Consider the following 24262-nt stretch of genomic DNA (forward strand, 5'->3'; position numbering starts at 1 on the left):
TTTATGAAGCCTTCTCAGATCTCCTAGGCAGAGTCAGGAAGGCTTCCTCTGTGTTCTCTACAGCACTTTCTCTCTGCCTCTTTCATGACAGTTTTCATGTTGAATTGTAAGCCTTTACTCCAATAGCTTTCCATCTCACTCCAAGTAAAAATCAAACTTGGAATCTCTAGCCCTCATTTAAGTAAGTACCACAGCTTATTTACTGGATTCTGATGATTTATTCCGCTGGCTTCCCAAGCCTGCTCCACCCGTCCCCCCCACCCCGCCCCCCATCCCTAGTCCAGGCTATCCCTGGTCCAGCCTACTCACCCCTTGCAGGTGTTGATTCAAACATCACTGTAGGTGCTATCCTTCTTCACAGCTTTATGTTTTCCCAGAGCACTTAACACCACCTCTCATATTCTCTTTTATTGCTTGTTTATCTCATTCCTTGTCTATCTCCCTCCACAAGAATCAAAGCCCCCAAGACGAGGGTTTTGTCTGTTTTGTTTGCTGGTGGACCCTCGGTACCTGGAACAAGTTCTGGACACAGAAGCTGCTTAATAACTATTCTTTTCATGAATGAAATGGCAGTCTCTCTCACCTGCCACTGGACATCTTAAAGGCAAAGATTTGGTTTTATTTGTGCGATTCTAGTATTTACCTGTCGCATACTATATATTCAATAATAATTCGTCTCATGGGTTCCCCCTTGGGGAAACAGGTCAACTCTGGGATAGGGCAGAGATCAAGAAAAAGACCAACTTACCGACCTTTCTGGCTTCCACATCACTTTCCTGCTCCGTCTTCATTACCCAGGATCACTTAGATGAGGTCACATAAGGATTCTGGACTCTCTGCTGAGGGACTAGACATGGTGGTGAAGCATAACAGAGGAAGTATAGAGTGTTTAGAAAGATTTGTTTTTGGCACTTACTAGTCATTTATTGGTATATGTCACTAACAGAGTAAAGTGCCAAGAACTGAGAAGACTTTGCCTGGATTGGGAGGAAGGGGAAAAGCAGTGAGTCGGTGAAGGTGCCATTTTGGGATGTGTATTTTGGAAACCACTGTTGTAACACAGTTTGAGGTGAGGAGTCGGTGTGAAGCGGAAGGGGTAGGGAGAAGGGCTCCGCGGCGAGCCTGCCACCAAGACGTGAAGTGGTGGTTCTAAGGCTCCTTCCATTTTCAGGACAAGGAGGGAAGGAAGAAAGGGAGGAAGGGAGGAAGGGAGGAAGGAAGGAAGGGAGGAAGGAAGGAAGGGAGGAAGGAAGGAAGGAAGGGAGGAGGGAGGGAGGAAGGAAGGAAGGGCGGGAGGGGAAAAAGCAAAGTACGCTAGCAGACTATTCTGAAAACATCCCCCCCCCCAAAAAAAAAAAAAAAAACCTAAAAAGGGCTTCCCTGGTGGCGCAGTGGTTGAGAGTCCGCCTGCTGATGCAGGAGACGCGGGTTCGTGCCCGGGTCCAGGAATATCCCACATGCCGCGGAGCGGCTGGGCCCGTGAGCCATGGCCGCTGAGCCTGCGCCTCCGGACCCTGTGCTCCGCAACGGGAGAGGCCGCAACAGTGAGAGGCCCGCGTACCGCAAAACAAAAAACAAAAAACACATCCCAACCAATCACAATCAACTAAGGCAAACAAACTTTGTCATCTTCCCCTTGACGTCGAACATCAGTGCCTTCCTTACTGGGAAGGCTGGGGTTCCGACCTGGAGCTTCCAGAACGCTGAGCACGTCGGGACTGCCACATGGTTCCGCGTAAGGAGCGGCCGGGCTCACCCCTGCAGGCGGGGCGGGCGGGGGGCGTGCGCGGGCTGCCCGCGGAGGAGGAGCGGAGGCGGGCCCGAGCTCTCCCCGGCGCCCGGGCAGCGGCGGGAGCGGGGCGGCGGGCATGGCGGAGGCGCGGCCGGGGCCGGCGGCGGGGGCGCAGCTCAACGGGCTGCCAGACCACTCGCCGCTGATGCAGCCCAGCCTGGCCGAGCTGCGGCGCCGGGCTGGGGAAGCGGGCGCTCGGCTGGCGCGGCGGCCGCTCAGCGACGCCTTCCTGCTGCGGTTCCTGCGCGCCCGGGACTTCGATCTGGACCTGGCCTGGCGGGTAAGGGGTTCTCCCCGCCGGGCCGCACCCGGGGGACGGGCCGGTAAGCCGCGGCTGGGCCCGGACCCTCGCCGACGCCCGGCTCGCCGGCCGGACCTCGGCGGGGACGCGGCCCGAGCGCACCGCGCGGCGGAAGCGGGAGCTCTGAGGATTCCCGCGCTGGTCCTTGCAGTTTCTCTGGGTCATGGAAACGGGAAACCTCGAAAAAAGCTGGAACCTTCTAGGGAGAGGGCCCATTTGACCCCAAGCACTGGAACTCTGCCCTGCACGAGTCTCCCGAACCTATAAAGTTTGGGGGAAATGCTTCACTTTCCGCGGCAGAGAGGGTGAGATAGAAAATGACAGCTGAAAAGTGGGAAGCCTAGAGTTATTCCATCTTAGCAGGTAACTCGACGTTTGGTGGGGGAAATGAAATTGCCAGTAAAACTGAAGATCTAAAGCCAAATCCTAGCAAAAGAGTATTATTAATAGTAACACTTAAGTGTCGAGACGGTAAAGCAGTCCAGAGTGTTCTGAGTGGGGGGATGCGGATGAGGCGCTTCTTTTTTTTTTTTTTTTTTTTTTTGCGGTACTCGGGCCTCTCACAGTTGCGCCTTCTCCCGTTGCGGAGCACAGGCTCCGGACGCGCAGGCTCAGCGGCCATGGCTCACGGGCCCAGCCGCTCCGCGGCACGTGGGATCTTCCCGGACCAGGGCACGAACCCGTGTCCCCTGCATCGGCAGGCGGACTCTCAACCACTGCGCCACCAGGGAAGCCCGGCACTTCTTCTGTGGCTCCAGGTGTGTTATGACAGCTGGTTGAGAGCAGGGTGGTGGGAAGACAGGAATCAGAAAGAGGGGTACGACCTTGAGTTCTGGCACTTTGGACTCAGCATCCTCACCTGTTAAATAACGGTGAAAGGGCCTCCCGCGATGACTGGTTTCCAGGACTGAACATTAACCAGTTTAACGGAACAGGACGTACCCAGCACAGAGCCTGGCACGTAGGAAGTGCTCAGCAGTTGAACTTGATCTAGCCCTTTCTCCAAGTGGCTCGCTCAGTGTCACACGGCGAGCTAGGAGGCAAAGGAAGTATTAGAGTGCAGAGTCCCAGCTGTCTCAGTATGAGGATTTTTGTTGTTGGTAACTAATTTTTAATTGAAAAAGTAAGAAGTACAGACGGTAAAAAAAAAAAATCCATAAATAGTAAAGAATGCAAAGCAAGTTCCTAAAAGTAACTTTCTAAGGGAAAAAATTCCTCACCCCAGACCTTAGCTTGCCAGCCTCCTACCCAGTGGCAGTTACTGTTACCTGTCTCTTACCTTTCCAGGTGTAATCTACAGTCGCACAAGCATATGTGTGTGTTTTACATTTTGCCTTTTTAACATAATTTATCATAGAGATGAGTCTGTTTCAGCATGTGTCTTATTCTTTTGGGGGCTGTGTACTATTGCATTGTCTCAATTTATTATATTAAAATGTATTAACCAGTCTCCTGTATTGGACATAGGAGTTGTCATCAGACATTGGCAGTGCTGCCGTGCATGCTGTTCATTCCTTCATTCAACGATTATTTTTTGAATTTCTACAATTTGCTTGACAGTTCACAAAACACAGAAACCAAGACACATAGGGTTTCTTCCACACCAACTGGGTATTCTAGTATGTCTTTTTCACTGTATCAATACAAAAATAGGAAAATCCTTATAGGATAAGTTGAACTTGCACAATTGCTGGATGAAGTGCAATGTGCATTTTCAGTGTTGATGAATAGACCAACTGTCCTCCAAAGTGTTTGCACTTATTTTATCACTTCTCTGTTATCAATACATAATGGTGTCTTTCCCCATATTATCACCCATGCTGTGTCACCAAATTTATGATCTGTGTGTCAACCTGCTAGGAACTGGTTCTCATTACTATAATAATAATGAGGAACTGGTTCTCATTATTATTATAATATGCATTTATTTAATTACAAGTGAGGTTAATCATCTTTCATATATTTATCATTTTTAAATTCCTTTCTAATTAACTGCTTGTTTTGCTATTTTCTTCCACGTTGTTTACATAAAATATAAAACATTTTATTCATATCTTCGTGTATTAAAGAAAATAGGCTGTTGTCCTAGTTTGCGGTTCGTCTTTTGACATCGTCAATGCTATTTTCTTTCTGTGAAGAATTTTAAAGTTTTTATGTAATCAAATGTATTGATTTGATTGTTCTGTGATTGCTTCTAGTTTCATAAGCTCTTCCCTTATGCAAAATTTTCTCTAGTAATTTATGACTTCTCTTTTTTATGTTGAAGTTGTCGATCTACTGCACTTCATTTTGACATTAGGAATGAAATAGGAGCCTACCTATTTCTTTTCTTTCATCAGATGTCTACTAAGCTCTCCTCATACTTACTCAGCAGCTACTAGATATGAAGACAAAATCTCAGGTCCAATGAAAAGTGTAGCTCTAATGGGGTATTAAACATTTATAGGTAACTAACAATTAAAAGTGTATGATTTACAGATTTCATTTTGGTTACTTTTTTAAAAAAAATTTTTTTAAGTTTATTTTATTTTTGGCTGTGTTGGGTCTTCGTTGCTGCGCGCGGGCTTTTCTCTAGTTGCGGTGCGCGGGCTTCTCATTGTGGTGGCTTCTCTTGTTGTGGCACACGGGCTCAGTAGTTGTGGCTCAACGGCTCTAGAGCGCAGGCTCAGTAGTTGTGGCGCATGGGCTTAGTTGCTCCACGACATGTGGAATCTTCCCAGACCAGGGCTCGAACCCATGTGCCCTGCATTGGCAAATGGATTCTTAACCACTGTGCCACCAGGGAAGTCCCCGTTTTGGTTACTTTTTTAAAATAATGTCTACTATGTATAAAATAGATAACTAATGAGAACCTACTGTATAGCACAGGGAACTCTACTGTTATCTGTGGTGACCTAAATGGGAAGAAAATCTAAAAAATAATAGATATATGTATATGTATAATTGATTCACTTTGCTGTACAGTAGAAACTAACACAACATTGTAAAGCAACTCTACTCCAATTAAAAAAAGTAACGTCTAGGGCTTCCCTGGTGGCACAGTGGTTGGGAGTCCGCCTGCCGATGCAGGAGACACGGGTTCGTGCCCCGGTCCGGGAAGATCCCACATGCTGCGGAGCAGCTGCGCCTGTGAGCCATGGCCGCTGAGCCTGCGCGTCCGGAGCATGTTTAAATAGAAGATAAAATAAAATTGACCTCCAGCCTCTGTGTTGTATATTTTTTTTCCTGTATTATTTGTTTTCCTGAATTGTTTTCATTGCATCATGTCCTTGAGGAGCTGGCTAAGGACTGTGTCCAAATCTACGGGATGGGAATCAAGTTTCTGTGAACTCTTTGCCCTATTTTTCTGCCAACTTGAAAGGAAAAAGGGAGAGTTAAGAGTATGAAACTGTTTTTTCATTTTCCTCCACAGAGGCAGTGAATTCAGTTACACTCCTTTATTTAAAATATGAAAGCCCTATAGTTTTAGTGTATGAAGAAACCTTGATAAGTCCCTCAGTTTTTTGTTTTTTGTTTTTTTTTTTGCGGTACGCGGGCCTCTCACTGTTGCGGCCTCTCCCGTTGCGGAGCACAGGCTCCGGACGCGCAGGCTCAGCGGCCATGGCTCACGGGCCCAGCCGCTCCGCGGCATGTGGGATCTTCCCAGACCGGGGCACGAACCCTTGTCCCCTGCATCGGCAGGCGAACTCTCAACCACTGTGCCTCCAGGGAAGCCCAGTCCCTCAGTTTTAATGAAGTTTCTCATTATTCTAGTTTTTGTATTTGAAATTATAACAAATTAGTGACTTTTGTGAATTCTAATAACTTTGGGAGTACCAGCTACTTTGGTAAGTAGTGCTTACGTGGATTATCTCACTATTTTCTCATTTTAGAAGAAACTGAGATGTAACGAGTAAGTAACTATCCTAAATTGCAGTTATGAAGGGGTAGAGCAAGAATTTGAACTTGAGCTGAGCTCAGGGGAGCCTGCACTCTCAAGTGAACTCTACTTGCCCCATCTGTTTAAAACAACCAACTGTTAACCTCTGTCTATTCTATATATTCTTGTGAATATATAGAATCTTATCTGTCACATGTGAATATTCCTCCTTATATTTTTGCTCTATGTGATACGTTTTTTATTCTTTAATTATTTTTATAGTTTTCCTAAATACTTCAGTGTTTTCAAAATTCCACTGACACTCCCTGCTCATTTCCCACTAAATGCAGCTTCTTTTGTAAAATTCACTGAATCAAGTGTCAGTTTCAGACTCCGCTCTGCTCCTGGTAGCTACTACCCTGAAACAAATGTGTAATTTCTTCCAGTTTAGTTTTCTTATCAATAAAATGGGGTAACAATAGTTACCTCTTAGAATGTTCGAGAGCGGGAATTGAAATGATGCCATTAAACCCCAGAAAAGTGGCACAAATATGGTTGTAATTTTGTTGGAAAGTACACGAAAAATGTAAGGAGAAACCTACTCTGTTACAAAGCAGAGTTAAAATAAGCTGTAACTTTTTATATTTATTTATTGCTAGTGGTGGTACAAAACAGGTGCCTTTCGGTAATGAATATTCACCCGCAGGCAGTTTTATTTCTGCCGTGGACTTTATGTGGTTTGTTGGAGAATTGCTGGTAGCAGTTTACGTCATTTACATAATTTATTTATGTCAACCAGACTTTTGAATGTATTTATCAGTGGAAAAGTAATAATCAAAGATCCGGGTGTAGAGCCTTCAGTTTGCAAAAGTCAAGTGTCAAAAGTATGAGGGCAATTTGTGCATCTTTATGAAAGTCATTTTTTTCAAGCATGTGGATCCAGCTGGTTTAATCATGTATTAATTTATTCTTTCGTTCAACACATGTACCTATCTCCTAAGTGCCCAGCACTCTGCAGAGATCAATAAGCTGAGGAACCTGCCTCTATTCCCTAAAAGATCCCTTTTTTTAAAAAAAAAAATTTATTTATTTTTGGCTGCGTTGGGTCCTCGTTGCTGTGCGGGCTTTCTTTTAGTTGCGGCGAGCGGGGGCTACTCTTTGTTGCGGTGTGTGGGCTTCTCATTGCGGTGGCTTCTCTTGTTGTGGAGCACGGGCTCTAGGTGTGCAGGCTTCAGGAGTTGTGGCGCATGGGCTCAGTAGTTGTGGCTCATGGGCGCTGGAGCACAGGCTCAGTAGTTGTGGCGCACGGGCTTCATGACATGTGGGATCTTCCCAGACCAGGGCTTGAACCCGTGTCCCCTGCATTGGTAGATGGATTCTTAACCACTGTGCCACCAGGGAAGCCCCCAAAAGATCCCTGTTAATGAAGCTATAACTTTTATTATTCCACGGGAAAATAAAATTGTTATTTCTGTATTGGAGCTCCTATGCTGCTTCTGGTGTTTTGCTTGAATTAGAATTAAAAGGACTAGTTTTCCATCTGAGGGAACTATAAAAAAAGTAATGAACATTAAAAATGCTAGTAACACTTATTCTGATGCCCCCTAAGAAAGGAGAAGGAAGAGAAATTCATCTTATAGAAGAGAATGAATATATCAGGATCTACAAGGTGTCTTTTTTTCTTACTGCTTTTGGAATCTGCTATTTAGGTCACCAATTATTTCTTTGTTGGCAAATTTACTGACTTTTTTTCTTTCTAACCTCTCTGTTGCATTTAACTCTTAGTAACATTCTCTTTTTTTTTAACAGTTAGGGAAAGTTTCTTAAATGCAGAAATGACAGGGAGAAAGAAAGAGAAAGAGAGGGAAACAGTATCAGAGAGAAAGAAGTGAGGAGTAGAGCAACACAGATCCCTTTCCCTCCCTTCTGTACGTTGTGGTGCCAGATCTCCTGTGGTCCAACCAGATCCTCTCTTCCTCCAGCCATTCCCAGCCGTTGACGTCCCCCAGGGCTTGGAATTTCACCCTTTACTTGGTTTTTTAAACTTGTTTTTGCAGTTTCTCCTCCAGATCATGACTACTTCGTGATTACAGTTCTCATGTTCATTCCAGTGTCTCTCAAATGCAAAATTTGTCCTTTCCTTTCATCTGAACTTTGATTCCACATTGCTAATAGATTTCTTTAAACTCAAAACAAATATACTGTCGTTTTAGAAAAACTGAGAATGCTGAAAATCATGGAAAGGTAAATTGAAATATAATAAATTTTAACTGTAATTTGATGTCAGTATTCTCCACAATACACTGGCAATGTTTGTATTATTTGTAAATGCAGAGTAACCATTATTGGTGGTTTTTTTGGAAAAAAAAAGAAAATGCGGTGCTTTCAAACCATATTTTGCCAAGACCTAATATCCAGGCAGACTGTTCCACAGGCTATCCGAGTGTATACCACCGTTAACAAGGTCGCTTTTTGTTGTTTTCTGTTAGTACAGTATAGAAATGTTCCTTTGTATCTTTTTTCTAGGAGAGAAAATAAAAACCAAAAATTTTTAGTTATCTTTAATATAAACCTGCACTAAAAGCTTGGATGAGCAATTAATCTAAATAACTTTCCCTATTAAGAGAGCAGCAAGGCTGACTACCACTCGTTATGCCCATGTATGCTTTACCCAGCACCCTGCAAGACACATGTTGAGAAAACATGACCTCAGAGCAGTTAAATACATGCCAAGACCGAATGGATAGTAGGTGGTGGAGTCAAGGTTTTCCTGAAGCAGCAGCAGCCTGCGAATCAAGCTCTTCACTACATAGCATGGCCTGTATGATCCAGTTGTCACCAACCGGTGAGGTCCAAAGAGAGCAGGGATTTTATTCTGCCCACTGCTATACCTCAAGTGCCTCACTAAGTGTGTGGAACATTGCAGATGCTCAAAAACATTTGTAGAGTTAATTCATCTGCTTGATTTCTTTTCTTCCTTATTCACAAAGACTAAAAGGTGGATGTTTCAGCCTTCTATTGCTAAGTAACAAACCAACCCCGAATTTAGCGGCTTAAACCATGGCTGTTTATTGTAATGCGCCACTTTGGGCAGGGCTCAGCGGGGATGGTTCGTCTGTGCTCCACGTTGCATGAGATGGGACCATGGCTGAGGTCAGGCTATCTGAGATGGCCTCTCATCGTCCAGGGCCTCTCTCTGCAGAGATTCATTATTTAATAATCCTACATGGTCTCTGGATCCCAAAAAGCAAAAAGAGAAGGTCTCAGGCTTCTTAACCAAGCACGGTGTCACTTCCATCAAAGCGAGACAGGAGGCCAGCTCAGCTTCAAGAGGAAGGAATCAAATGGACTCCACCTGCTGGTGGAAGGAATGACATGTGCACACCAGGAGGGGAGGCATTGTTGACAGCTATCTTTGGGAGACTCTTTACCACAGGAGACAAATAAAAATTCCTCAACTTTGAATTTGTGACTAACTCCTATCACCTGAGATCCTGCATGAAGTGTGCTTTTAGCTTTTACAGCTAAAAAGATACCCCAGGTTAGAATCCTGACATAATACATGGCAAGGGCCCTACATAATGCCAAGACCTTCCTATCGCTCTTACAAAATGTTTACCATGTATGCTATCTGTAGATAAGTTTTATTTTATTTTCCAGTTACTGGAAAACTACTATAAGTGGAGAGCAGAATGTCCAGAAATAAGTGCAGATCTCCATCCTAGAAGCGTTCTTGGCCTTCTGAAGGCCGGCTACGTCGGCGTCCTGAGAGCCCGAGACCCCACTGGCAGCAAAGTTCTGATTTACAGAATTGGTAGGTCACACACAGCACTTCCTCTTTTTTATTTTTCTTGACTGCCATATCGGAAGCTTCCATGAGTTCATATTTAAGAATTTAGCTTTTTAGGTTTTAACTTGGGTTTCATTTAGTCTTTTTTAAAATTTTTTTAAAATTTTTTATATTTTCTTGGCTGCGCTGTGTGGCATGTGGAATCTTAGTCCCCCAACCAGGGATCGAACCCGCGCCCCTTGCATTGGAAACCTGGAGTCTTAACCACTGGACTGCCAGGGACATCCCTCATTTAGTCTTTAAGGTCCCCCAAATAGAATAAAACTGGACGTTGTGAGAAAATTATCCAAAACCAATGAAAATCCCACTTCCATTCTTCCACACAGTTAACTATATAAAGTAAGAGGAAAAGAAAACACAGAAGAGAAATAGGTGGAAAAGGTAAAAAAGATCAAGGTAAAGTGTTTCAAAAATTCAAATAAGAATTCTGAACTATAATAATACAAGCTCCACGAGAGCATAGATTTTGTCTGTGTTCTGTTCGCTGATGTTTCCCAAGCACCGAAACCAGGGCGTGGCACATGGTAGGTATTTATGAGATATTTTTGGAGTGAGTGACAGAGTGAACGGTGGTTGGGTCCTGCCCCAGGCTGCGGAGCGAGGGGCTCATTCTCCAGGTGGAGGAAGGGGAGGAAGGGGCCGTGGGAAGCAGCACCCAGGTAAGTATTAAAGAACCCCTGTTCCACGTTCCCCTCTTTCTTTTTTTTTTGTTTGTTTGTTTGTTTGTTTGTTTGCGGTAAGCGGGCCTCTCGCTGCTGTGGCCTCTCCCGTTGCGGAGCACAGGCTCCGGACGCGCAGGCTCAGCGGCCATGGCTCACGGGCCCAGCCGCTCCGCGGCATATGGGATCTTCCTGTACCGGGGCACGAACCCGCGTCCCCTGCATCGGCAGGCGGACTCTCAACCACTGCGCCACCAGGGAAGCCCCCACTCTTTCTTTTCACTGCTTCCTCTTTTCACCCCTAGGTCTTCCTAGTGTTTCCTAGAGGCTGGAAACCTATAACTTCTGCCCCTCCCTTCGACCTGTGTGTGATTAAAAATGGCACGAAACGGAGGGTTCACACTGTCCCCAGCATCCTTTCCTGGCCCGGTTGGAATGACAAAGATAACCAACATTTCATGAGCAGAATCTTATGAATTATCCTCTTACGGAAACTTTCACATCTGTAAATATTCTAGGGAACTTAAAGATATTTATAGATTTGCTTTTCCTGCCTGCTTATAGATAAGATACCTGCCTATAACTCAGCACTTGGCTGTCTTGCAAGAAGATCCTGCATTCAGTTCTTGAAAAGGTAGCAGAAGACTAAGTAGAATGATTCTGTTTTTCTGCTCCAGCTTCTGTGTCAAATACAGCTGGGTTAATCGTGAAGTTGTTGTCTGTAAGCCAGACATTACAGGTGCTCTTCTGTCCTGTCGTTGCCTCACCGGTGTTATGGGAAGTTGCATGAGGTTCCCCGAGTTCCTGAGGGTTAGAGTTGCCAGATTTAGCGAAGTATCTGTGTTTTATGTAGCAAGTGAAACTGTTTTATGAAAACTACAGTGTCCAGTTACATTTGAATTTCAGGTAAACAATGAATAATTTTTTTTAGTATGCATGGGGCATACTTAGACTAAAAAAATATATCCAGTTTATCTGAAATTCAGCTTTAATTGGGCTTCTTATATTTTATCTAGCAACCCTACTCAGGGGTCCCAGGAGCACAAGATGGAAACCTACAGGTGATTCCTTCTGTGAGTATCCTGGCTCTGCATGCCTGGCTGGAGATTTTTTGGGGTCTCCTCATGTTAAGAAGTAAAAATGAGACCTTAATAGTGAAAAAGCAAATGTGCTACTTTGATCAGAAACACCTTAACTAATAGAAGTCAACAGTCTTCTATTGTTTAGCGAGGGCCTCTTTTTGTTTTAACATCTTTATTGGAGTATAATTGCTTTACAATGGTGTGTTAGTTTCTGCTTTATAACAAAGTGAATCAGCTATACATATACACACATCCCCATATCTCCTCCCTCTTGCGTCTCCCTCCCACCCTCCCTATCCCACCCCTCTAGGTGGTCACAAAGCACCGAGCTGATCTCCCTGTAGCCTCTTGCAGTTATTAATTTATAAGTGTACTGTTTAACTCAAAGAGATTTTAAGATCAAGAAAACATATCAATTTAGTGACGGTCAGACAGGAGAGTATACAGCAAATCTTCTGAGTGTTATGTAGAATAACATGTTACTCCAGGGCGAAAGGAGAAACTCAGAAGAGTTTTATGAGTAAAATGAAAGAATAGGATACATTTATATTTATACATTTTCTAAATTTAATTGAATTAATGGGAGGAACTAAAAAAAGGAAGTCTGTGGTAGAGCTTTTTGGGTAGAACGTTAGCATAACTCCTTCCCTGGTACCATCTCTGTGCAGTGTAAGCAGTGAGAAAACGCACAGAACCTTTTCCTCCAGTCCAGCAGGACAACCCAAGGGGAAACTAAAATTTTGCCATTATTGGCCTATAAGCCAAAGGATATAATCTTATGCCTTTTGAGACTCACTACTGTACTACAGCAGCAAAAGTAAAATTCAGCAGCGAGCATTAAGTTTTGACTGGCTTGGTTCTCAGGAACACAGGTTCTAGGGCATGCTGCCTGGGTCGGAATCCCAGCTCTGCTACGTCTAGCTACATGGAAAGCTGTGCAGCTATAACTCCATCTTCTCATCTGTCAAATGGGCATAGCAGAAACTTTCCTCATAGGGTTTCTGTGAGCATTAAATCTTGCAATACAGTATATATAAAATATAATTAGAAAATTACCTGGTATGTACTAAGCACTCAATAAATGTTAGATAGTTGCTGGAGAAGGAATTAAAAATGTACGGCAATCTTTTCTTTTGCCTTAAAGGAGCCCAGAGTCTAAACCAGCAATGTCCGATAGAACTTTCTATGATGGTGAAATTGTTCTCAGTAGCTACTAGCCACACGTAGCTGTTGAGCACTTGAAATGTGGCTATCGCAACTAAGAAGCTGAATTTTTATTTTATTTACTGTAATTATTTTAAATGTTAATTAATTTAAATTTACATAGCCACATATGGCTAATGGCTACTATTTGGACAGCACAGGTCTAGACAACTATGTTGGTGGGCTCAGAAATTTAAGTCAGTCACTATTTTCTGAACTGCAGACTTTCAGTCATTCTGTTCATATTTTGCACCATTATAGCTTTCAGCCAGTGTCTGAAGTCGTACAGTACACGTGAACTGGTTTATCCATGGATTGATTATTCAGATTCTTACCAGGAATCTGAGGCTTTTAAAACTAAAGGGCAATTCCATTGTACCTTTCTAGGAATACCTCTAATTATCCCTCCTCTTTCTTCATCTCTAGATTTTTCCTTGCTATTACACACTATCCATTAACATTTAAATCTGTTAGGATCAGCCATCCAAAAGCTCCTTAATCCCGTAAGACCCTCCAGCCTCCACCCTAGCCGTCTCCCCACACTTCATTCTTAGCCACATTTTTAGAGTTAGTTATGTTCACCATCCACATTTTCTCACAGGTCCTCTCAACGCCCCCTGGTCTGGTTTCACTGCCACCTCTCTGGTGAAATGACCTTAGCAAATCATCGGTGACCTTTTCACCAAATCTAGTGGATGTGTTTAGTGCTATTTCACTTGACCTCTTTACATAGCAAACCTCTTCCTCTTTTTTGAGGTATTTGCCTCCCTTCTCTGATGCCACATACTCCTGGTGTTTTCCTCCAACTTAAACTGACTGTTTCTTCTTAGTCTCCTTTGCTGGCACTACGTATTCTACTGTAAATTCCGAAATTCCTTAGGACATTGGCCTTAGCCTCCTCTTCTTAAGCTACTTACCTCTCTACCATAACAGAGAGAAACATAAGTCCATGGTACTCCCTGCTATATAGACCTATAAGCACAGAAACTCTGAGATTTGTATCTTCACCCCCATTATCTCTTTGTTCCCAAAGCTCCGTACGACCAGTTCCCGATCTCAGCTGTATCCAACTGGACATCTCACAGTCACCATTCTAACGTGTTCAAAACTGCCTATGATCCTTCCTTCCTCAACACTTTTCTTCCAGTGTTTCCTATCTCAACAAATGGTACCACCATTCTACCCAGTTGTTCAAGCCAGAAACTTTGGTATGTTTAGAATTTTACCATTCCTTAGTCATGAATCTTTTTTTTTTTCTTAACCCTTCATCTTGTTAGGTATTGCATGAACCTTGTAATCTGAAGATTTGCATCTTTTTCCAGCTTTGGAAAATTTTTCTCTTCTGTTACTATTCCTTTCTCCTCTGTTCCCTATTCTCTGTATTATTGCCTTCCAGAACTCTAATTAGTTGGGTTTTGAAACTTCTGGATCTAGCTGCATGTCTGTTAACTTTTTATTCATACATATTGACTCCTGGGTCTTCTGTGTTGAGATTGAGAGACTTCCTCAGCTTGATGTTCCAAACCATTATTCCATCGTTGGCTGTGTCTCTTCTGACATTTATCCCATCAACTGAGATTTGCTTGGATTGTCATCTTTTAATTTCCAACATCTCAACTGATTCTTTTTCATAATAGCCTGTTCTCATGACAATAGCCTATGGTATCTTTTTTTCCTCACTGAAACAATTTTGTTTCTTTTAATGTTTCTTTTGCTTTATTAGCTGTTTCCTTCAGTTTTAGTGCCTTTGTCTATTGAGTTTGGATCCTCTCTTCTTTGTGTGTCTGTGTCTTTAAAACTATTAAAATTCTTAGTGGTTGCATATCTTTTTTAAAGATCACCTGCTTGCCTATCCATTACTGTCAATTTTGCATGACGTGGCCTGCCCCAGGACTGGTGGGGGAGGGGAGAGGACAAGAACTCAGTAGCTCCTCTTCTTAGCACAGGTATTCCTTGTTTTTCCTGGGTGTGGGGAGCTGGCTACCCTTCCGAGCGCACACTACTTTTCTAGCCTATATGGACGTGCCTCTCCTACACGCTGCTCGTCATGGAGGGTGTCAGAGAGACCCACCTGCCTGTCTGTTCCTCGCACATTTCCCTTAGCAGCAACCTCTGTGGTTACGATGGGGCCCTAGTTATTCTTCATAATTCAGAGCCTTGCTTTTCCCATTTTCAATACCTTCGAGCGTGGAGCATACCCAGAGGCATTCCAACCTTCAGCTGCAGTTCCATCCTTGCTGTAGTTTGGGCTGTAGCTTCATCTGGCCATCAAATCCAGGCTGCATTTATTCTATTATTTTCTCCGTGCTCTTAAGAATCTGTTCTTTGCTAGGGATTTGAGGGAGGGAGGGAGGGAGGGAGAAACAGGCACGTGTTCTTGGACCACCAATTTGACCTGATACTCAATTCATGATCTTTGTACGTGTTTTATTTCTATTGATCCTTTAAGTCTAAAAAGAATTCGTTTCCTTTTGTAAATCTTTCTGATTCTTTACACAGTGCTGAGATATGATTTTTTACATTTTTTTTTTTTTTTTAGCACACTGGGACCCAAAAGTTTTCACAGCTTATGATGTGTTTCGTGTAAGTCTAATCACGTCCGAGCTTATTGTACAGGAGGTAGAAACACAACGGAATGGAATCAAGGCTGTCTTTGATTTGGAAGGCTGGCAGTTTTCTCATGCTTTTCAGATGACTCCATCTGTAGCCAAGAAGATTGCTGCTGTTCTTACAGTAAGTGTGTATTTTAACTGTTCGGCACAATACTTAGTTATATGTTAAAGAGAAGGGAGAGTACATTTATTAGAAAATTAAATACAATTTTGGAAATGATACATAGAATTCAATAACGGTAAGAGGAAGTAAAGTGTTATTAATTCAAAAAGAAAGAATGTTGCAACAAACTGTGAAAATATGTTCAAAATTTCTAACCACAGAATTCATATATTTAAACAATAATGTGGTGACTTTATCTTTCAGTCACTAAAATTTTCTTCCTAAATTAAAAATTGACTCAAAAAATAATATTTATAACAATCATACAACAAAATGTCCTGTAGGTTTTGGTTGATACAGATTGATACAGTTGATATACAGGTTGAAAGATTGATACAGTTCTTTCCAGGAAAAAAAAAAAAGTTTTAAAAATGGCCATCATCTTTGACCCAGTAATCCTGCTTTTGGAAACCTAGCCAAGGAATAATCTTAAATATAGCAAAGACTTTGTGTATAATAATAATAGCTTACTGTGTGCCAGGTACTTTGCTAAGTGTTTCAGGTGCATTACCACTTAATGGCTACACCAAAGCTTATGACATATGACTATTAATTTTTCCATCTTACAAATTATTTTACTATGTCAGAGAGGTGACATAGCAATGCCCAAGCATACACATTTTGTCAGCAGTGAAACAGGGATTCCAATCCAGGATATCTGAAGATAAAAGCTGTACTTAGAACCCCCATTGCTTCTATGCATAAAGATAGTTACTATAGCATCAATTTTTAAAAATAAATTTACTTGTTTAATTTATTTATTTTTGGCTGTGTTGGGTCTTCGTTGCTGCGCGCGGGCTTTCTCTAGTTGCGGCGAGCGGGGGCTACTCTTCGTTGTGGTGCGCGGGCTTCTCTTTGCGGTGGCTTCTTTCGTTGTGGTGCATGGGCTCTCGGTGCACGGGCTCAGTAGTTGTGGCGCACGGGCTTAGTTGCTCCGCGTCATGTGGGACCTTCCCGGACCTGGGATCGAACCCATGTCCCCTGCATTGGCAGGTGGATTCTCAGCCACTGCACCACCAGGGAAGCCCCCAGTGCGATTTTTGAAAAAATTATAGAAAAAAATTAGAAACAGCTTATTTGTCTAGAAATAGGAAAAGCGTTACTTAAATAATGGTACATCCATTTGATGAATTATAGCATCAATATTAAAGCTCACAATGTTTACAAAAATTGTATTATGTCAGTGAAACAAAACGGGGTGCAAGTTATTTAGAGAGCATATTAGCAGTTATGTTTAAAATAAAATTATTCATAGAAAGAACCTGAAAGGAAAAATCACAATTGATAACACATCTCTAAAAGCTATGTGCAGAAAAAAAAAAGAGTTTTGCATGAAAGAAACTTGGCAGGAAAAATCTCTATATTAACAACACATCCTTGGGTAGGGAAAATACTGATGGGGTTGTTCTTTGCATCCTTAACATTTTAAACCTTAGAAAAAACCCGATATTACTTTGATGTGAAAGACTTATACCTGTGTCAAAAGTTTAAAAGTGTGTGTTTATTGTACTATTCTTTCAACTTTTATGAAAGTTTGATTTTTCTTCCTCAAAATAAAAATTTGAGGGGAAAAGGTTAAGTATCCAAATGACTCATTGATTTTTCAAAAGCACATTTATATGTGATTGGGGAAGATATTTTCTGTGTCCTGCTTATGAAAGATGTAGGTATTTCTTAAAATACTTGGCCTAAACTACAAGGTGCAACCTTTTTAGAGACCTTTTCTTAATCTAGGGACAGTGAACTATAAAGCAGGCTATTGTGTTGATGGAATAATTTTGAAAATAAAATCACACTTTAGGTATTGCTGTAAGTTTAGCAAGTGTTCAAAGAAGGGGCTTGTCGATACGATTACATATTGATTTATGCTTTGTTATTAACAAGACATTTTCTTTATTTTCAAAGGATTCCTTTCCATTAAAAGTTCGTGGTATCCATTTGATAAACGAGCCAATAATTTTCCATGCTGTCTTTTCCATGATTAAACCATTTCTGACTGAAAAAATTAAGCAACGGGTAAGTAAAACATATTCAAGTCACTATTCTTCCGCACCAAATGTTCCACTCCTTTGTTATTTAAAAATTGCTCTCTTATTTCCGCCCCTCCCCCCAACACACACAGCATTGTCCCAGTGTTTTGAATATTTATCTAACAACCCAACTACTTCTATAAAATTTCTTTTTAGTTTTGAAAAATCAAGTTAGTGAGGCTGTGGAAAAACTGGACCTCTAACACATGGCTGGTGAAACTGCAAAATGATATATTCCCTGTAGGGGGCAGTGTGGTCATAGTTATCAAAATCACAGCCTTCACATTTCTGGGATTTTTATCCTACAGATATACATGCTCATAAACAAAATTACATATACAAGGGGATTCATTGTAGCAAAATATGGGAAACCACCCAGTTTTCATCATGAGGGAGCTGGTTAAATAAACTGTGATGCACCTACACAATGGAACACAGTAAGATTTGCAGGCTGTATTGTGAAGGGAAATAAGAACATGCAGAATCGTGTTTACACTATCTTTTGTATAAAAAGGGAAGAAATCAGAATCTATAGTTATATGGGCATAAAAGTTATTTTTAAAGGATGTGCAAAGAAACAACCAAAGTGGTTACCTCTATGGAACAAAAGAGAGGTACGGATGGGGTAGCTGAGGATATGGTTGGGAGCAAGACAGCTCACTGTGGACCTTTTATCTTGTTTTGATTTCTAGCCGTGTGAATGTATTACCTATGTAAATAATAAACATGCTTAAATTAGACACGTGTAACTGAAAACCATAGTACCCAAGGTATGTGACTTAATGTCGTTAGTTAAAGCAAATAGATTTGATTTTTTTTTAATTAATTAATTTATTTTATTGATTTATTTTTGGCTGCGTTGGGTCTTCATTGCGGTGAGTGGGCTTCTCATTGTGGTGGCTTCTCTTGTTGCAGAGCACGGGCTCTAGGCATGTGGGCTTCAGTAGTTGTGTCATGCGGGCTCAGTAGTTGTGGCTTGCAGTCTTAGTAGTTGTGGCTCGCTGGCTCTAGAGCACAGGCTCAGCAATTGTGGCGCACGGGCTTAGTTGCTCCGCAGCATGTGGGATCTTCCCGGACCAGGGATCGAACACGTGTCCCCTGAATTGGCAGGCAGATTCTCAACAACTGCACCACCAGGGAAGCCCAATTTGATGTTTTTTACCTATCTTGCAGAGTCTTATCTCAGGTGAATATCAATATTACTTGGGATTTTTCAAGTGTTGACAATAGAGTGTGAGTTCCCAAACTGGCAACCAGTCTTCTGCATGAATCTGTAGAGGATAATTTTTAGAGCATTTATTTAGACAAACGTTGGCAACATCTAATGCATGAACACAAACAGGTTTTAAAGGCATTGACAATTTAAATATCAAAAACTATTTAAATAGAAATACTGGTAATGTGAGTGATAATAGCATATTTGGAATGTTACAAAGTATATTCTTTCATACTAAGAAAATGTAACATCTTGCATCTGGTCAGAAAATGACGACTCTAGAGCTTCTTTTGAGGTTTTCCAGTAGGTATTTCTGTCTGTCTTCAAGAAGAACTGCCCCTATGGAAGATTCTTTTATTCTTATAAAAGCCGGGTTTTTTTGTTTATTCTTTTTTTCCTCTCTTCAGTATAGCTTGACAATAGCTGGCCATCTTCTGTTGAACGCTGACAGACATAAAAATAAGTATTTCTATTTTGGGTTATATTCTGGACCAAAAAAATGAATACAACAATAAACTGAACCTAATAAACAGGAGAACATGAGCAAGAAGAGAAGAAAAATTTTAAATTGAGAAGTGAAGCATTTCAATGAAAGTTAATTGACATGAAACAGACTTGCCAAAATGGGGAAGGCAGGGAGGACCAAATCTAGCCACTTTCTCCCTTTAAACATTTTGGCAGTACTCTATGAATGATTTTATTTCTCCCTTCCTGAAGAGATGGTTGAATTTCTTTTCAATTAGCTGGTAATATTTCAGACGTTTCAGAAAAAAATCAAGGATTGGGACTGTAAGGTTCCTGAGTGCAAAGAACTTGTTTCATTCATCTTTCAGTCTTCATATCCTAAGCACATAGTAGGTGCTTATTAAATGATTGTTGAATGTACAGATGAATCCTAGCAGATGAGTAAAGGTATTTATGTATTTATTTTTAACAAGATGTGCTTTTAATCAAAGGTTCCAAGTCTTTATTTTAACTTCAGGACATTATATGATCAATTTTTATAGTTTAAAATGTTCAAAAATTTAAAGTTCTCAACACAACAACTATCATAATTTCTCTTAATTTTTTATTAGCCAAGACTGTCTGTCAACTGTACCACATAAATTATTCCCTGCGTACCTGATTGTGTGCTCAGATATATGCTTTTATTTAATATGAACTAATAAAAGGAAGAACATTTTTATCATCTACAGAACCATCCCAGGATATTCAATCTTTTGCTAAGAATCACCTGTACATTAGGGAATAGAATGTATAAAATGATTTTATTTAGAGTTTTAAAAATCTACTTTTGAAAGAAAAAAGAATGGCTTTTTGTAAATATTGTATAGTTATAAGGATGCAAATATAAGAGAACAGTAAATTGATCAGATTCAGAAGCAGCACAATCTAAACATAAGTATAGTTATTAGCTTCATAAGCAGAGGAATAAAGGATGTATCGGTAGCATCTATACATGTGCTCCTATCTTAGAAGTGATGAGAGCATCTTATCTTACAGTGTTGATTTTCCATTGGAAATGCATCTGATATACTGAGAGGCAGAGGGCATACCTTCTAAAACATTTTGGCTGTTTCAGATTCATATGCATGGGGACAATTACAAACAAAGGTTACTTCAGCATTTCCCAGACATTCTTCCAGTGGAATACGGTGGTAAAGAATACTCCATGGAGGACATTTGTCAGGAGTGGACAAATTTTATAATGAAGTCTGAAAATTATCTCAGCAGCATTTCACAGACCGCTAAAGGAGAAGAAGTTATTTAATGTGAGAGACTTCCTAATTAAAAATACATGAGTAAGATCCTACCTGGTTATATGAATGAAAGAAAAAGAATCATTAAACTAATGCTTTTCCGATTGATTTTTTTCAATGTAAAAATCTTCTAACTTGAGCAACATGGATATTTGGGAAATTTCTTTACTTTTTAAATATCTTTTCTTTACCTTTAAAGTAATTAAATATTATTATACCTTAAAAGCATAGAAGAGGTTCCTGATTTTTGCACTCGGAAGAAAGTTATCTCTAAAGTATCTTTTCACGCGCACTTCGGTGTGTTTCTCAAAAGTTTTATTTTAAACAACTTTTCTGGTCACACTGGTTTGATTATAAATGAATAAATATTCACTGAAAAGAAATATTAGCACAAATCAACTGATTATAAAAATCTATTCACACTCATTTTGGGTGCGTGTCAGATAGACTATAATTCAGATTAAAATCTGAATACAGTTTTATATAGTTATTTCTGTGGGCCAGCAAGGTAGTTCACCTCAGGGAAATTCTATTTTACCATATTTGCACAATAGAAACTTTTGATTGAAGAGTCTGTACGCCATAAACTCTTATATGTAGCATCAATAGGTCTCTATGAAATTATTCATGTTGATACAGTTAACTACATAGAGATTCAGAGGTGGAATAATATTTGGTTGCCGTATACGTGGACTCTATTTTTTAATCGAACAGTAACACAACTACACAAGGGAGAGGAAATGTTTACATTTTAAAATCACTGTCAACTACATCTGGAACTTTTCAGATTATGCATGAAGAAATTTGGGTTTTACTGTATTATCAGAACATTCTAGCCAAATCCTACAATTCATATTTACTTAAAAAAAATCAGGAGTTAAAATGTGCTGTTTGTACTGTAGCTATGTTAAAGCATATTTCATTTATTGAGAAAGATATGTCAATATAGCTTTCAACTTACAATTTTTATAGTATTTTATAATTTTTAAATTTTATTTTAAACTTAAAAATGAAAGAACACAGTATACAAAATTTGTTAAACATTTTTTAGCTTAGTTGGGTTTCAACATTAATCATACAATAGTATCTTTGTGAAAGAATATGTAAAGGGTGTTTTTCTTTATAAGAAAATTATTCTAATCAGATGAGCTGATACTTATGATTCTCTGTACGTATATCTGTGAAAAATTGAGAGTGATTGTGAATGTTCTTTAGAGAACGTGTTTGATTTTGATTTAGCATTGGGAAGGTAACTTTATATTATAAATTTAATTTAAAATATTAGATCATGCCTGTTTTCTAAAAAATGTCAAAATCTTTACAAAATCATACAATTTAAAATTGTATAATTAAAAATGACAGCAGAATAAAACTATTTAAAAAGTATAAATAATAGCAACAACAAAAAGTTCTAGTTTACCCAACTTTTATTCCTAGAAGATTTACATCACAAAGTTCCACTTCATTCACATTTGGGTGCTTAAAACACTTTCTTCTGACTCTGTGAAGGAATGATTACTTTAGCACAAGAATAAAGGATAGTATTTTAAAATGTCTTTTAAATATGATTCATTGGTGATGTTACTGACAGTAAATAGAATTAAAATAAATCAATCAGTAGAAGTACATTTCATTATAGGACTTTGAATATTTTATGAAATGCAGCGATTCACTGAAGAACATTCAAAGAACAATGTAAAATGAACGGGCAGTTTTATAAGGTGGCAAGATAAATAGCTATTGAATTGTCTCTATTACTTTACTGTAATTGCACCAGAGGTGCCTTTTAAAAGATTAACTCTAACGTGTGCTCATTGTGTTACTGAACTGCCCAATAATTTATTTGTTTTAATATTGTTCAAAACAAAATAAAGATCTTTCACGCAAACTATAGCTGTTTGTTTTTCATTTTTAAATATGAATATTAGGCATTCTTTTTCAAAAACTGCTTTTCCTTACAGAAGAGGTTAAGAAAAAAGTATCGCATCTAGCTGTCCATGACAAAAATGCCAGTGTTTTCTTTAAATGTTTCAATTGCAGACTGGCTTTCCTGCTGCTCAGTTCAATACCATCTTGCCCTGTCTTCTTGTGCTGAAAGGGACCCAAAGTTAATTTCATAAAACTAAGCCATGCATACTTCAGAAGTTAAAACTTCTAAGTGAGAAAAGCCAGAGTGTGTCACTAAATCAGATAATTGGATTCTGAAACTGCTGTGAGCCCAGATCACGATTTCATTTGTCAAATTATGTTTTTCTTACAGAAATAACACGTTCTAGAGCAAAGAATATCTTGTCTCCCACCTAAATTAAGCCAGTAGCTCACGAAACAGGTCAGACATACAGACAAGCCCAAAACTCAACAAACTAGTAAGGCGGTGTTGTCTGAAACACTCCTTCCTGGCCTGTGTGTTGAATTTTGCCCCACCTAGATGCTGTGGAGGAATTAGGAGTTACAAAGATTGAACTAGAATGATGGCAGTAAAATAAGGATTGGCAGCAGTGCCTCCCCACTAATGTTCTGGTTGGCAAGGGCACATCCCATCCTTCTCCCTCCCCCAGAGCTAGCACTTGATTGACTGCTCGCCTCTTCTCTATCCAAGTCAATCATATCAGTCTATTGAATATCTACTTTTGATAACACTGTACATTGAATTAAGTACTATAGTGAATAGAAAAACTAATTGGATGCTAACTAGAAGAGAGAAAATACTTATCCAAAATAGCCAGGTAGGACTTCCCAGGTGGCACAGTGGTTAAGAATCCGCCTGCCAATGCAGGGGACATGGGTTCGAGCCCTGGTCCGGGAAGATCCCACATGCCGCGGAGCAGCTAAGCCCGTGCGCCACAACTACTGAGGATGCGCTCTAGAGCCCGCGAGTCACAACTACTGAGCCCGTATGCCTCAACTACTGAAGCCCGCATGCCTAGAGCCTGTGCTCCGCAACAAGAGAAGCCACCACAATGAGAAGCCCGCGCACCACAACGAAGAGTAGCCCCTGCTCGCTGCAACTAGAGAAAGCCCGTGTGCAGCAAGGAAGACCCAACGCAGCCAAAAATTAATTAATTAAAAAATAAATGGATATTTAAGGGAAAAAAACCAAAATAGCCAGGTAAAGTGCAGTACGGGTTTCTCCTGGTATCTGAGAGTAGAGCTTTCCTACCAAACCTTGCTTAAGCCAAAATGGGGTAACACTAACGGATGCACAAAATAAATAGAAAGCACAGGTGCTCATAGACACAGTTCAAAGCTATGGATGCTGAGATGCTAAGTGTGGTTCCAGGAAGGAGCGTGGCAGTGTCACTCTCACTGCTCTGGGTGGCGCTGCCTCTATAATGGCTTATGGCAAAACAAACACTGAGCGCTATTTTGGCCTTTAGCCTTTTTTTGTAAAAGCAAAAATCCTTGAGGGATTTCTTTCGGTTAGTGAAAACAGGTACTAATGTAGGTTTTTGCAAAAGTGAAGTGGTGTAAAGCAGCCTTTCGAAAAGCAGCGGATACCTGTATAGTGTAAGAATCTTTAGAGTGGTTGCAATAAAGTGCTTTAGGAGTTTCACAGAAGGAAAGATCATTTCCACCCAGGGATCTAGAGGATGTGTTTTTAGCGGAGGTACTATTTGAAGCACAGCCTGTAAGAAGAATGGACTACCCCAGAGAGCAATCAGAAGTGAGGAGAGGGAGGCTAGTCCAGGCAAAGAAATAGCATGAGCAGAGACTCAGAGACCAGAAGGAGTAGGT

General features: G+C 40.6%; 1 protein-coding gene across 3 annotated transcripts; it reads left to right on the forward strand.

Moving 5' to 3' along the window:
* Positions 1-1868: 1868 nt before the first annotated feature.
* On the forward strand, positions 1869-22406 carry TTPA (alpha tocopherol transfer protein; the record flags this gene model as incomplete). 3 transcript variants are annotated; one of them, XM_082674865.1, is made up of 5 exons in its annotated part: positions 1869-2072; positions 9613-9766; positions 15286-15479; positions 17427-17537; positions 20350-22406. In XM_082674865.1, the coding sequence occupies 5 exons, from the start codon at positions 1869-1871 to the stop codon at positions 20536-20538; spliced, it is 852 nt and encodes a 283-aa protein (XP_082530991.1). In that variant the 3' UTR covers positions 20539-22406. The 3 variants fall into 3 exon arrangements, with proteins under 3 accessions (XP_082530991.1, XP_082530993.1, XP_082530992.1); XM_082674866.1 differs by lacking the exon at positions 1869-2072 and adding an exon at positions 2650-2851; XM_082674867.1 differs by lacking the exons at positions 15286-15479; positions 17427-17537.
* Positions 22407-24262: the final 1856 nt, after the last annotated feature.

This window comes from Grampus griseus, assembly GCF_964374135.1.
Source record: "Grampus griseus genome assembly, chromosome: 17".
NCBI classification, from domain to species: Eukaryota; Metazoa; Chordata; class Mammalia; order Artiodactyla; family Delphinidae; genus Grampus; species Grampus griseus.